Below are 16,659 nucleotides of genomic sequence, written 5' to 3' on the forward strand. Positions count from 1 at the left end.
ATATTTAAATAAAATATTACTTTTAGGTGTTAAAGTATTTTTAAATTTGTTATGGCTGAACCTTCAAAAAGTCCAGTTAAACTTACTTTACAAAATGAAAAAAATAAACTTAGTGCAAATAATAAAAATAGAAAAAGTATTGTTACAACAACGGAGTATCGAGAAAGACAGGTTTAAAATTTTTTTTAAAAATTAAAATTTGTTATTATAACGATATATGGTAGTTTAATATTCAAGAAACAAAGAAAGTATGGTTAAACGCATTACTTTTTTGACTGTAAAATAAAAGAATAAATTATAAAACCTGAAGTTATATTTGGAATTGGTATGAAATACTGGGAACACAATCCTACACTCTTCTTTTTTTCTTTTAAAAAAATTTGATTATTCAATCTAGTTTCTGAAAAAAATTTTTTTTGTTTGAAAACAACAGTTGAAATTAAAATTTTATAATGGAAAGCAAGCTTCACTCAAAAAAACGTTTTTAAATAAAAAATGTTGTACATCTTTATTAAAGACTTTGAAAATTATTTTCAAAACAAAATAGTCATCACTTGTTTCCAGAAACATTGAATATTTTTAACAAATGTTTCCTTGTTAATAGGTGTTTTTTTACTTTAATATGTTCAATAACTTTATGTCTAATAATAAGTAATAAATTTAATAATTCCTCATTATAGAAGTAGTTGATTTTTTTGTTTTATTTAAACTTTATCCAGATACATACTTTTAAAACTTATGTTTTATAAAGTAGGTATGAAATTTTTAAATTGAATTAATATTAGATTGTTGTATATTGTTGGAAAGAGTGTTAATAAAATTATCAAAATTGAACACTTCAATAAAATGTTATGAGGTTTTAAGTAACAAATTTTTTGATACATAGATTCGTTGAAAAAACTGTGGTCAAAACTAAGTTTATCTTCACTTAAATTGTTATAACTTTGTCAATTTTTATCTTAATGCTTATACCTTGATATCAAAAGATAGATATAAAAGTGAACTACAAATTTAAATTGTCCCCTGGCCACTGGAAGTATCCAGAGATTAAAGGTTGTTTTTTTATTGAATTTAAAGTTTTTATATACAAAAAGTTGTTTCCATAGTCTTATTGGAAAGGATATTCTTTCTCCCCTTCCAAACTAAAAAAAATAAAATAAAAATATATCATAAAATTTGTAAATTTGAAACATTTTAGTATACATATCCAAATTATTTAGCTTTTTTAAATTAATGAATTAATTAAAATTATGTTAAAATGCAAATAATAATCTAATGTCTGATTTTAATTTGATAGATATATGAAAAAGTTTTGTATTAGGTGACCTTTCTTTGACATTGCTGAACATATCCATTAACAGTGAAGTTGTCTTTTTGCATCACTTCTTCAAGTGCCTCTGTAATAGTAATAAAAAAATAAATCTTGTGTCAATTCAAAATATCTTCCACTGCAATAAGACAAACAGATATCATGTTTATAAACTGCTTATCAATGAAGCATAAATTTATATTATGAAATTATTATGGATAAGAAGATTTCCAAAAAAAAAGGCCAATCTACAAAACAGTGCCCCTGGATTAGATTTTCAAATTTTAATTGTTTGCAAAAGTGTGTAAACTTTGACATTTTACTGTTCTAATTGTAAGAAAATGCTTCAACTCATTAAAGTATTGCATTGAAGTTAAACAAGCATGAAAAATAACTCAAAGGCACAATACCTTACCATGATAATACCACAATATCTTGAAAAGCTACCAAAATAAAACTTGAATTTGGCTTTTGACCCTGGCATAGTTTAAATTTTCTTAAGTGAGAGTGGTCTTCTCTCATATTTTTTTTAATCATGTTTTTCTTCTCTTCCATCATACATCAGAGTTGAAATATTCAGTAGTGTACCGTTTGTGATAGAGTTTTTGTCCAAGTTTTTATTCAATATTATATTATCTAAATCATCAAGTTGCCTGGCAGAAAATTTACATTAATTCTAAGTTTTGGTTGAAAGCACTTCATTTAAACTTTTCTTTTTCTCTTTCATCCATTTTTTTGGTATTTGCATAAATACCTTTTTAAAATCTCTTCTTGTACATTGGTATGTACCAATCAATTTATCATCTTTTTTTTTATCGACCTTTTATTGAATTTATTTTTTTCTCTAGATATATGGTTTTAACTATCATGATAATCCAAATTTCTTTTATTTTTATATTAATTTCCATATAACAAATTGTTGCATTAGATGATCTTCCTTTAGCATTGCTAAATATCCCAATTAATTCTTCACTATCTATATTGTGAAACCATACTGGTGCTGTCTTGTTGAGAGTCTCAGTATTTAAATAGGTAAAATATTTGTTGTTTGTATTGACAATTTAAGACATCTTACGCTGCAATAAGACAAAGAAAATTGTTTTAATAAGCCAGCTATCAATAGAGCATCAACTTATTGATTTTAAAATCATTGGGTTAATTAAGGACTCTAAAAAAATCTGATATTAAACCAAATAGTGCCTTGGAATTAGGAAAAATAAGGCAATAATTTGGCGACCTCAATCTTTTATAAGTCAGTATTAGGTCAGCAAAAAAAATTTAAACAAAGGTCTTACCATAAAACATAGAAACAAGGTCGGTAATTTTTTGCAGACCTCAAGCACTTTAAGATCAGCAGTTAGGTTGGCGATGCTGACCCTAATTCCTAGAGCTGAGTGCAGCTGAGATTTATTTTCAAGCTTGAATTTTTTTCTCAGCTAATATATAAAATTTTTTTATCTATGGTCAAAAAAATATACATTGAATTTTTATGTAATCTAAAATCATTTTGAATGTTATTCAATAATTTACCAGCAGTATTATGTGTAAATCATGAAAATTAAAAAAAGTACAATAAGAAAACAAAAAACTCTGTAATATATAAACAAATATTAATATAATAAGGAGCCAAAAACAAAACACCTTGATATTTAAGTTACTTTGTAGAATATATATACAGGACCATCCCACAGGAATGTCCCACAGCCCAAATTTGGGTGGCGGTACCCCTCATTCCAGCAAACTTTAGCGAAAAATTGGCATTTTTTTTCGCAAAACACACAATATTTGCTGTAAAAACCGTAAAAAAAAAAGAAAAAAAAAGGTCCTCAAATTTTTATTTGGGCGGCGCCCAAATAGGGTTGATGGTATCGAAAACGGTCTAGAATAGGCCCTGCATATATATGTGTCAACATTTGGCAATGCTGACCTAAGATTGTTTAAGGTTGGCAATTTTTGCTGACCTCAGAATTTTAAAATTTAATTTTATTTGCTGTTTCAATTAAGTTAAAAACATCAAAACAAATACTTTATTTAAATTTTAGATAAAATAATTAAAATAAAAACAACAAAACAAACTTTTAGTTTAAATTCTTAACAATTTAACTTAAAAAACACAACATTAAAAAGAATGTTTTATTTAATTAAATAAATCGTTTGTTTTAATGTTGTGGTTATTAAATGAATTTGTTTTTATTTTAATTACTTTATTCAAAACTTAATTTAATTCTAAATAAGACAGTTAAAACAAAATTTTAATAAAATTTAAATTGAATAGTTATAAATAGTTACCAGATAAAACAATAAAAAATCATGTTTTTATTAAATTTTAATAAAATAGTATAATTAAAAAAAAACAGAAAAAAAGACTGGTACAAAACCTGACGTTTTATTAAAATCCTTAAATAAAACATTTTAAATATGTCTTTAAACATTAAAAAGACAGTTGGTATGGTTTTTAACCCAAAACAAAAATTAAAATTTTTTTTCATTTCCAAAAGTAAGTGTAACAGGTTGCAAACTGGAATATGCTGACAGCTCTAAATACCTTGATCATATAGTGATGATATGGATATAAAAAAAAGTCTATACATTTGAACAAATATGTTGATAAGATGCTTTTACAGGTGTTTAAGCTTAGTTAAAATAAAATTATTCCAATCACATTGCTTATGCTTATATAATACTTCCCTTCCATTTTAACTCCAGAGCATTATCACGCCTATCATATTGCTATAATAAATGCACAAAAATGTTTTTTGGATATGAAAAGTATTGTACCCTCACTCAGATGTTTTTAAAGTTAAGACTCTCAATTTTTAATAGTATGATGTCTAACTAAAGAAACAGCTTGTTGAGTGTGCCAAAAGAAATTTCACTGTTAATTTGGTTAACAAATTATTAAGACTGTCTGAGTAATAGGTTGTTGTGGATGACTGTATCTGTACATTTTATTTAATAATTTTCTATCTATGAACCTTGTTTATAAGTAAATGGTGTTTGAATTAAATACATTAATAATAATAATAATTAGTTAACAATACAATAATGTTGTTAAATAATAATACTAATTGTAATAATTTTAATAAAACTATTATTAATATTGTTATTAATAATAACAATGTAAATATAATTATTAAATATAATAAAATTTATTAACTTGTTTTTATTATTAAACAGCATTGTTATAAGTTATAATTATAATGTTTAGTATTATAATATGTTGTTAAATAATAGTAATGTATAACTAATGATTCTTGGATTTAATACTAATTTATATAATACTAATAATACTAAATACAATAATAATATTTTTAAAATTTATTATATTATTAATATGATTATATTGGGAGTTGAATCAATGGCCACTCCTTTAGTCTAAACTAGTCATTGATTGACTAATTTAGACTATGAGATTCTCAATCTACTCCCCCTTACCCATTACAGAATTTGTAAAAAAATAGCTACCAAAAATACATCACTTTTTAGAGAATCTGCATCAGAATATTTTTTTCTAAAGTTTGGTAGGTGCTTAGTTAAAGTGTATAAAGAAATATTTTAATAGTTTTTAAAAAAACTTGAACATTCTTTTGACACTAATTTGACACCAGAACAACAATTAAATTTCTAACATCAAAAAGTCAAATAAAAATGTCTCAACTATACATAAGTACTATATAAAAACCAAGCTCCACTTTTCAATAATAATCTAAGTGTATATACATTTCTAAAATGAAAAATCACAAAAAAAAATTTCTCTGGCACTACTAAAAAAAGTTCAAAAAACATAGAATTTTAGCACTTTTTTTGGCTCAGTAAAGGGCAATATTTCCGTACCTGTATAAAGTGACTTAATTTAAATTTTAGAATAAATTAAAAGCAAGAAAAGAAGTATTAAAGGCAAGATTTAGTGATGAGCATAAGTTTATATTATCTATGGTTGCATTTGAACTTGAGCTTTCAGAAGAAATTGTTTTTGATTTTGCTGTTGAGTCTGAAGAGGTATTAAAGTATTGTTATTTTTATTTACATAATTAATAATTATTTTTTATTGTACTCACATAACTATTAATTATTTATGCAGTAGTATTGAAATAGTAAAACTCTTGTGTTTTAGAGTTAAAAAGTTAAAAGAGGGTTGTAATTACATCTAAAAAATTAAGCTCCCTAGAATTCTAGAGAATTACAAGTAACAAGTGTCTATAATAAGGGTTAATAGTATCTATATATAATAAAGATAAATCTGTTATTCCACAACTCTTGCATTGTTCAGATTATGTTACCTTGCCTAAAGACAAAGTTTATTGGTTAGTGAAGAACTTTTCATCAATCTCATCTCTTGATTGCACTAATCACATCCTAACTGATGTAGCTGACAAACAGTTGATCTATTGCTAGACATTCGTATTACTCCAGCTTCCGAATCTAAAGTGATTTCCTGATTAGACTCTTCTACAACTTGTGGTCCAGACAACATACCTGTTATAGTCTTGCAGAAGTGTTCTATGGAGCTGTTGTCTAACTTTCAAAACTATTTACCAAATGCTTATCAGAATCTTATTTTCCAGCCTACTGGAAAGCAGCATTTGTTATCCCTATTTTAAAAAATTCTGGAGAGTGGTCTGACTCTTCTTACTACCGTCCCATTAGTCTTTTTACTACAAAAGCAAGGTTTTTGAGTCTTTAATTAACAAACACTTAATCTATCATCTTGAATCTAATAGCTTATTTTCTGATCATCAATATGGATTTTGATCTTCTTGTTCTACTGCTGATTTGTTAATGGTAATAACTGATAGGTTTTATTGTGCATAAGATGTGTATCAGTTAATATCTTTAAGATAATTGAATCCTTCCTTACCAATCATAGTATAAAAGTTGACCTTGATGGACAGCACTTTTCTTCATTTCCTGTAACTTCAGGGGTTCCTCAAGGTTCTATCCTAGACCCTATCCTTTTTTTATTGGTGGCATTATTTGCTGATGATACATTTATTCTTGTCTTGATAAAAAGCCAACACTCTCTAATTACTTGGAGGGGCATTTAAGCTTGAAAAGGATCTCACTTATGCTACAGCATGGGGCTCTTGATGCCTCGTGAACTTTAACTCAGATAAAACTCAATTTTTTTTCAGCTAATTGTTATCGCATTAACTTAGATCTTTATGAATGGTAATGTACTCGATAAGTCATCTACCCTTTGTTTTATAGGATTACCTCTTACTTCCTATCTTTCTTGGAAACCATATATCAAATGAATTGCAAAATTAACATCGGCTAAGGTTACATCTTTTTATCTTGCTCGCCACTTTCTTACTCAGGATTCTATTCTTTATCTCTGTAAATCTCATTATTTGGAATAATGTTGCCATATCTATGGCACAGAGATATGGCAACATTATTAGAGAATGTGAAGGTTCAGAAGAACAATTCACAAGTACTACAGCAAGTAGCAAAAACTATAGCAAAACCAAAACTGCAACCAAGTTAGTAACATCTTCAAAGTTATCAACTAACAAAGCAGCAACCATTTGTTGATAGTTATCTCAAGATAGGATCAATATTTAGACACTTTCACAGTCTGGTATATTCAGATCAATTGTTAAAGAAGCTGTTAAACTTAAAGAAGAACTAAAGAAAACACTACATTTAGAAATCTGGTCACTGCACTTTAATGGTAAACATATTAGTCACCAAGAATATCTAGTATTAGTGTTGAAGAATAAAAAAGAGAAATTAAGTTACAAGTGGTAAATCTACCAGATAGAGAAGCAGATACTGTTGTTAAAGGTATAACACCTGTTTTTGATGAATACAATTTATGCAAGAGTATAAGGATGATTGTAGCAGAAAATACGAATGTAAACACTGGAAGAAGGAAAGGGGTTGTCAGTCAATTACAAAGATATTTTACTGAAAATAACTGGAAGAACCACAATTCATTGGTTGTTAACATCACGTTTTTGAAAGAGTCCTTCGCATAGTAATGGATAAAGAACTTGGAGGATAAAGAATTTGGATAAAGAATGGATGAATGGATAAAGAACTTGGACAACATATCACCCAAAATCTATTATCCATTTATCCTGGAACTTGTAAAGAACTAAGTTGCTCAATAGGAAGAATTTCAAGAATGGTAAAGTTATTGTTATGATTACTGAAACAGCATTTCATTTAACTCAGGTATTTCGCTTTTGTGAAGAACTTGGAGTATTTCCTGAAGTAAAGTTTCAGCAGTTACCTAAATTAAATAATGCAAGATAGTATTCACAAGCAATACTAGCTCTATTGGCATTAATTCTTCTACTAGAGAGAAGAGTTTTTTTCTAGTGGAACAGTTCTTTTCCTATGTGACTCATAAAATTGTATTTTCAGTCTTAATGGTTCTTGATTCAAAGTTTTTGAATCAAGAACTATTAAGACTGAAAATTCTCTGCTAAACATTTGTAGATTCATTTATTACAAATAGGCGGACCATTGGTTTACTGACCAAATGTACAATGTAGGTGATTATCTGAAGCCACATAACTGCTTGCACAATCACAAAAAATATTAAGTTCAGTGAGAAAGTTTTTTCAGAACAAATCAGTGTGCAGAACAAGCAGTCAAATGTTTTGAAGATCTTTTTGATATCTGTAAACAGAAAGAGAACCTTCATATATATATATATATATATATATATATATATATATATATATATATATATATATATATATATATATATATATATATATATATATATATATATATATATATATATATATATATATATATATATATATATATACAAGCTTTTGAGATGTCAACTTTATAACTAATTTAAATTTTTTTTAGGGTGTGAAACTTTTTGATAACTTTATTGAAGCTAACGGAAGAAGAACACTTATTTTTTTCTATCAAGATTCAAATGAGGACAGCAGTAAATAACCTCTGTTTTTATTTGATGTTTTTTAATCACTGTATTTAAATTTACTATGTAGTTAATTAAGAAAACAGTAACAGAACATGTTTAAAATATTCAATAGTTGGGTCATTCTAGTTCGTTTTAACTTATGCTTGACATCATATGATCTCAGGTTCTGATGATTTTTGGTATACGAAGTTAAATTAATGAAAGAAACATCATTCCAAATTTTTGTGTCCAACTCCATATGGTTTCAGATAGGTAGTCTGTCCCAACTTTTGTTTTGACTATTTTAGTGCCATTGTTTTTTTGTTTTTTTTTAAATCTGATTCATTTTCATTCAATGTTTTAAAATAACAAACATGTAATAGTAAATTACTAAAAGAAACTAAAATAAATAAAAATTAAGAATTAATTGAAAATACTAAAATTAAAATGCAACAAAAACATACTCTAAAATCTTAAATATTTAAATAAAAATTTACTTTAAAGGCTAGCAATTGAAATTAGTCTTTTCACAGTTCCACTTATACTACCACAGGGTAATTTAACATGCTTGTTGTAAATAAAGTACCTTGTACATTAGGCTGGGGTGAAAAAATAAATTTATTATGGAAAACTGTTTTTTGGTGAAACTGAATATGAGGAACAAGTACCAGGTATAAGTAATTTTTTTTTTTGACAAAACATTTAACACTTAATTGGATTAAAACTCAATATATATAGCTATATAAAGAAAATGTAAGCAATAAAAATAATTATGTGTAAGTGGTGGCTCTGTGATTTAAACAAAACTGCAGTTGATTAGATCATCTCAGTTATTAGCATTTATGTTGGTTTCTGGTACTTGAAATTGTTTAATTTTAAGGGTTGTCTTTGAGAATTGGTTTCTTAAATTGAGAACAATGTCTGTAGCTTTAACATGCTTGTTTTTGTTGAAGTCAGTCGTTATCGATAAAATAACATTTTCAGGATGAGCAAAGTAGGCATTCTGTTTAATGTAATGTTTAACAATATCGACAACTAAAGGAGGTAAGTGTTTCAACAACTGTAAAGCCAGAAACACATGTTTGGGTTCATTAGAGCAGAGAGATTCTTAATAGCGACCCAACTTTTTCCTTAGTGAAGAATAATGAATTGAGTTATTGACTTTAGATTTTTGTAGAGTTTAGTTGTGGTTATGTAAAGTCTGAAAACTTGATTAGCAAGAGTTAACCACCTACTCTGATTTATAGGTCCAGGTTTTTTTCTGGTAAAATCTTTGGTCACTATTCTTAATCTTATGAGAAGAATTATGTTGTACATATACTGCTGATCTTTACTGAGATTGAGGATTACTTCTTTTGATAATATAAGTAATCCATTTCCATCTATAATAGTTTGAAATTTTACAATTGACAATATTTCACATATTTGAATGGCTTTACCAATTGATCCTATAAATGAACTTCTGCCAGATGAAGTTGTATAAACAAGTGCCTTAATCAGAGTTCATTTGTGTGCAGAAGACAAATAAACCATTGTAACGGACATCCTAATGCTTTTTCCAAATTTTGTATTACTCATTTAAATCCTGTGTATACATTAGTCCTATCATAACAGAAAAACTGTATATCTTAAGATGTATCCATTTTGTTAATTTCTGATAATATGCAGTCTGCAATATCTTTGCTTTTATTAGATTTTGGTGAAACATGTGAGAGATATTTATCTCAAGGTGCTGCAACCAAAACATAATGCTCTTCATTTTTAGTACCCACATCAAAATATAGTGAAATAATCTTATCAGTACATGTATTATCGTTTTCTTGAAACTGTTTTCTCAACTTTATCCTTTCTCTTTTTAATTTATTTTTATCAATTATTTTACTTATACCATACTTGTCAACCTTTCTTGCTAGATTTGCTAATCATACCCTCATCTGTTTACCAGTTTCTGAACTTGAACTATCTAAATCTGATTCGGCTGCCTTTCTTAACTTTTCACACTTGTGTCATCTGAGCTCATTATTGTATTGATTGTCATTCTCAGTTTCATGACATGATGATTCAATGTATTTTTCTAAACTGCCTGCTTTTTTAGCCATTTCTCTATTTAAAGAAAGCTTTCTTTTATTCAATTCTCTAACTTTTCTGGTAACTTTAACATCTACTCCACCAATGTACATTTTATGTTCTTCAGTCAAGAGTTTTAACTCTCTTTCTTTTCTCCAGCTTCAGTTATGATGCTTAGACTGGTTTCTTCTGATAATCGCAAAATGTCTTTGATTCTTATCAAATCTGATCAGAAAGTCTAAAATAATGAGTACATTCAAATCCTGGAGAACCATACCCACTACTCTCCAGATGACAATGTAGTGTTCCAGTAAGATAGAGCACTACATATGTCCCATAACAGGCTTTGTTTTAAAGCGTAAAATGGAATGCATTTACGTTAAGCCAATTAATGTAAGTGGTAAGCCATTTCAGTTGAGCCACTTTTTATCATTTTTTAATATTTAAATAAGTCTAAAGATATTGTTTAAGCAATAAGATAAAAGAAGTAATGAATATTAAAAAACCACTTATGAAGTTTGAATGATGATTAAGTAAAAAAAGTTTGAATGACAAGTTATGAAAAAACAAAGAAGTTTTTATTTTTATCAACTAAACTTTTCCATCAAAAATGTTCAGCAAAAGAAAAAAAAAACAGATATATGACGCGTAAAAAAAGAAATCATAAAAGAAATAATAAATAAAGAATAAAAAAACTTGTTTATCATTTTGCAAACGCAAGAATATTTATTTAGACCATTTCTCATAACAAATATTAACAAAAATAATTGAGACTTTTTTAAAGAAATAAACAAAACAAAAAATTATAAGCTAAAAAGTACAAGTTAAATTTTATTATATATTAGCGCCACTTTTGATATTTTAACTTTTTTGTTTTTGTTTGTTTTGTTATATTGATTGACTTTATCCAAAAAATTAAAATATATTATTACAAACATTAAATGGGAAGACTGAATAAACGCGAATTTCATAAGTGCGAACTGGCATAAGTGCAAATGGTGTAAATGCGAACTGGGGTAAGTGTGAATTGCATAAGTGTAAACTGGCATATGCGTGAAGCATTTTCAAAAACTGGCACATGTGTGAACTGGCATAAATACAAACTGACATTGTGTGCCAAAAATTTGCAAACATCGGCATAAGTGCGAACTGTCATAAGTGCGAATCAGTTATAAAAACTGGCATAAGTGCAAACTGGTATAAGCGTGAACTGGCATATGTGCGCCAAAAGAATTTGCAAACATTGGCATAAGTGTGAAGCTGTCACAAGCTGTTACTCTTTTTGTACAGATAATCAGAAAACCTAAAAAACATGTAAGATCATTTTGAACTTAAATTGTAATATAGACACTTTGATTTTGTGGTGTTTTAACAATCATTTTTAAGTTCTTCATCTTAAAAAGTAGTTAGGAACAATTTAGTTACATAAATAAAAACTAATTGTATAAGACAATTAGCCTGATTGATCAATAACCCTGGAAAATCTAGTAAAAAAAGAGATTGGGACAGAGTGCCTATATCTTTAAAACTATACCTCTGAAACTGTAAGAAGTTGGACGTTAAAACTTGGAGGGAAGTCTCATTAATTTAAGCTTTTATACCAAAAATCACCAAAGGATAGTTTTAGTTGTTATTAAAAGAAGTAGGATAGTTATATTTTTAGATGATTAAAAAGTAAATTAGTTTTAAATTGCAAATTTATTTAATTTTAGGGATTGAAATTAGTTCTAGAAACATCCAGTCAAGTGAACCTAAAGAGCTTTTTATAACAGATGGATTTGGAAAACCATTAACTGGTCTTCTTCTATATTTTGTTAAATCTAGTACAAAAGCTTTGAAATTAATTAACATGCATGAGGTTTTGAGTTATAGTTATATTAAAATATATTAACAAGTTTTTAGTTAAATTTTAATCACAACTATGTTGAAATATATAAGTTTTCATTGTTGTTTTGAATGATTACTTTCATTGTTATTTTGGTTGCTATGTTTTTATATGAGCAATGCAAGTTAAGATTTTTTATCAGAGTTTTTTAATTGAAGTAAGACATCATAGTTGTTTTAGTTGATATGTTCTTATTAGTTGTTTTTTTGATTGATATGTTTTCATTAATAGTTATACATTTTTGTTTTAGTTAATGTTTTTATTTGTACTTATCATTTTTTACTTTTTTATAGTATACTATTTTATTCTATTACTATACAGGAAGTTTGTTTTGGATCAGTGGACTGTTCAAATGGGTGTGGTATTCTTAATGGTATATCTCAAATTATGTCTAGAGTTTATACTCCAGCTTTGAATGCCCTTGAAAAATGGGGAGATTTAGACAATACTTCACAAGGTTTAAAAGCTCGAGACCAGTTTTTGAAATCAATGGCTCATTTCAATCATTTTGTTGAAGGTAAAGTTTGAAATTTTAATATTTTTAATATATAAATATATATATATATATATATATATATATATATATATATATATATATATATATATATATATATATATATATATATATATATATATATATATATATATATGTATATTAAAAATAATCTGTTCAAACCAAAAAGAGCAATATATCTGTTCAAACCAAAAACAGTTTAAACTCTATCATTAAAAAACATTGTAAACCTATATCCTTTAATTTGATTTTTACCTCTTTCAAAATCTCTAAAATGTTTTTACTAAAGGATCCTCTTCCTGTAGAGTTCAAATCATTTGTTGTTTATAAATTTGTATGCGCAGGATGTAGTTCCTGTTATATACGCAAAACTTCTAGTTACTGCAAAATACAAATGAACACTACAGCAACCCTCGGAATTAGGGTTGGCATTCGGCAATGCCGACCTAAAAGTGTTTGAGGTCGGCAAAAAATTGCCAACCTCGTTTCGATGTTTTATGGTAAAACCTTTTATCAAATTTTTTTGCCAACTTGATGCTGACCTCTAAAAGATTGAGGTCGGCAAATTATTGCTGACCTTAATTTTTCTAATTCCGAGGGTTGCTACAGGAGATGCTAACAATAATTGTTTTTATAATTATTATTATGACTGTTTTTCGATAATAGATTTTGCCTCCAATAATTTCGATCTTAAAGTTAAGGAAAGTTTGTTCATTGAACGGAAAAATCCAGATATGAACAAACAGTTGAACTGTTCAAAGATATCTCTTTTCACATAACAGTTACCTTTTATAAAATGTTAACATTTTGTTAAATATTTTAATATCTTTTTTACTCTATTATCTATTTTATCATAATTATAATTGTAACATTTTATTACCACAGAATATTTGTATATGAAATTGAATAAGTTTTAAAGACTAACTGAAGATGACTAGAAATTAGCCAAAACATGTATTATTTGTTAAAAATATGGTTTTTATTAATACGTGAAAAAAATTTGTCTTATTTCTCAACTGTTTTACCTATCTTATGCTAAAAAAGAAAGTTTATATATATATATAATATATATATATATATAATATATATATATATATAATATATATATATATATATATATATATATATATATATATATATATATATATATATATATATATATATATATATATATATATATATATATATATATATATATACAGGGGCTATTCTAGACCGTTTTCGACAGTGTCGACCATATTTGGGTGCTGATTTGGGCGCTGCCCAAATTAAAATTCGAGGATTTTTTTTTATAATTTTGATGGCAAATATTGTTTTTTTCACAAAAAAATGCCGGTTTTCCGCAAAATTTCTTTGGAACGGGGGGTACCACTGCCCAAATTTTTTTCCTAAAATAGCCCCTGATATATATATATTTTTTGTTAATTCACCTCCTCAAGGCCGAGAAGGCTACTACAGACGAGGAGGCTACTTATTTGTGGTATAACCCTCTCTCAACTCTATAACTCCGAAACACAAACCTTGATAAACAAGGCTGCTGCACGGAGAAACGAGTTGAGCGCGGTACTACCAGCAACATGGTGGGGATTGAACTTGGAACCTCTCGCTTATAAAGAGAGCGCTCTACCACTACACCACTACCACATATACATATATATATACCATATTTATATGTATATATATATATATATATATATATATATATATATGTATATATATACATATATATATATATGTGTATATATAAATATATATATGTGTATATATACATATATATATGTGTATATATACATATATATATATATATATGTATGTATATATATATATATATATATATATATATATATATATATATATATATATATATATATATATATATATATATATATATATATATATATATATATATATATATATGGGCAATTCCGCCAAAGTGGCGGTCGTAACATTTGACACTCTTTAAGCTATTAAAAATGAACCGAAAATGGAAATGACTTGAAACTTTTCAGAATTGTAAAAAACTATCATTAATTTAGTATTTAAAAGTTCCAGCATTTAAATCTTCAACTTTTTTCAAACACTAACTCTACGTATCGTGATGATCATAACGCTTACTTTTTACCATTTCTGGAAAAACTTTGTCAGACTTAATGCAACAAATGGCATAGTAAAAAAAAAATCATTTAGTACGTGTTTTTAGCCCATATTGATTTTATTATATGCTGAGTTTCATAGTTTTTACTTGAAGTTTTACAAGCATTTTTATATTTTTTTACGCTGTGGCTGTCGTGACTATAACGGTTGTAACGAAAAATCTGATGCTTAAAAACAACAAATTGATAATTTTTGATTTATTTAAAAATAATTAATTTCCTTGCAATTACTTTGCAAATGTTGGGAAAAGCTGCAAGAAAAATAATTAAAAAGATTAAAAAAACCCCACAGTTGTGATAATGTTCTTAAATACATACAACAATTTCAAATAATAATAAAATTAGAACTTTAATCTCTGAAGTTAAAGAAGAAAATGTAGCACACATTTTATACCTCTTGCTCGTTAAAATCATTTCAAAAACTGCTAATGTTAATTAGTTTAATAATAATTTTATTTAACTAGGAAGACAATTGTTTTATGAAACACTACTATAAAAATTACTATAATCCTGTTTTAGAAAATAATCTAATAATCCTAAAAAATAAAATAAATATAGAAAATAAACTAAATAATCTTGTTACAGAAAATAAAGCGCAAACCCGCAATTAATAATTTTAAATTTATCTATAAATCAGTCATTCATTTTTTTGCTATATGTGGCAAAAGATATGAGAAAATATATAAAAAAGTATGAGAAAATATATAAAAATGTATGAGAAAATATATAAAAACGTATGAGAAAATATATAAAAACATATGAGAAAATATATAAAAAGATTCAAAGAAAAATAAAACAAGTTCACTAAGCGCAGTTTAAAGTTGTATGTTTATACTTCCACACTTCTTATGTATTACACATTTTCTCATAACTCTATTTTCTTCAATTTTTGCAAATGGATTAAACTAGAATAATTTTATTGTGACACATTTCAAGAAATCACAATCTTTTTTATCGCATTAAAGTGTTTTATTCTCCTTGCATTTAAAATATATATTAACTCCAAACTGTGTACCTTGTACCATGTCCTTTCTGTTGAAAAAATTGACAACTAATTATTCTAAAATTATTTTACTTTTAAAACTTTTCTTAGGCTAAAATGAATCTTATTTAGAAAACATACAAAAAATGTTATTCAACTTTGTAATTATAATATTTTAATGTTCTCTAAAAACCAAAAAAAATTAACAATATTTCAAAAGCATCTGAAAATAACTCTTAAATAATATTTAATATTAAGTGCTAGACACAAAAAAATATGAATATTTTTGTAAAAAATGTTTCCAAATTCTTCTAATTATGCTTGGTATGGTTTCAACAGAGAAAGTATCATGTAATCTCTACAGAGCTTTGTCTTAGAGCATATAGAAAACTTTATTGCCCACCCAATCCATGTTTAGTTAAAGCAGTCCTTTAATACAGGACTGTGTACATATCATACAATGGTATGATTATGTAATTCAAAAACATGGATTGAAAAAGCAAAAACAAATTTGAAATATCAAAATTGTTTCTTTTAAGTAGCACTTGATATATTTAACTAAAATTTTTTTTTTCAAGATCATCTTTTTGTAAAATAATTATTCAATGGAGGTAGGCAAAAATCTGTGCTGCTACCTTGGGTACAGCATAGAGGTTTTACCATATGCTTGTTATAAAATACCCTTTAGCATGCCCCTGTTATAAAATAATATTGTATAATAATATATTGTATAATATTTTTAATTGTTTTATAAAGTTCACATCGAATAAAATTATATCATTTATAAAAAACTAAATTGAAATTTATAAAGCCAAAAAATATTTCATAAGAAAGATCTTTGTAGTCACATATTTCCTTAG

The 16,659-nt window shown here is 26.5% G+C and overlaps 1 protein-coding gene across 2 annotated transcripts in view; it reads left to right on the top strand.

The window, feature by feature from the left end:
* The window catches only part of LOC136072006 (dynein axonemal heavy chain 8-like), a 135,890-nt gene continuing 119,231 nt past the window's right edge, over positions 1 to 16,659 (top strand). Inside the window, exons 1-5 of one of the 2 annotated variants that reach the window (XM_065819355.1) lie at positions 1 to 171; positions 5,174 to 5,308; positions 8,141 to 8,225; positions 11,978 to 12,123; positions 12,472 to 12,667. In XM_065819355.1, coding sequence (XP_065675427.1) covers positions 52 to 171; positions 5,174 to 5,308; positions 8,141 to 8,225; positions 11,978 to 12,123; positions 12,472 to 12,667 — 682 coding nt within the window. In that variant the 5' untranslated portion in view covers positions 1 to 51. The remainder of the gene's footprint in view (positions 172 to 5,173; positions 5,309 to 8,140; positions 8,226 to 11,977; positions 12,124 to 12,471; positions 12,668 to 16,659) is intronic. The other variant, XM_065819356.1, reaches the window with a different exon arrangement.

The sequence above is a fragment of the Hydra vulgaris genome, chromosome 15 (genome assembly GCF_038396675.1).
Source record: "Hydra vulgaris chromosome 15, alternate assembly HydraT2T_AEP".
In the NCBI taxonomy this organism is placed as follows: Eukaryota; Metazoa; Cnidaria; class Hydrozoa; order Anthoathecata; family Hydridae; genus Hydra; species Hydra vulgaris.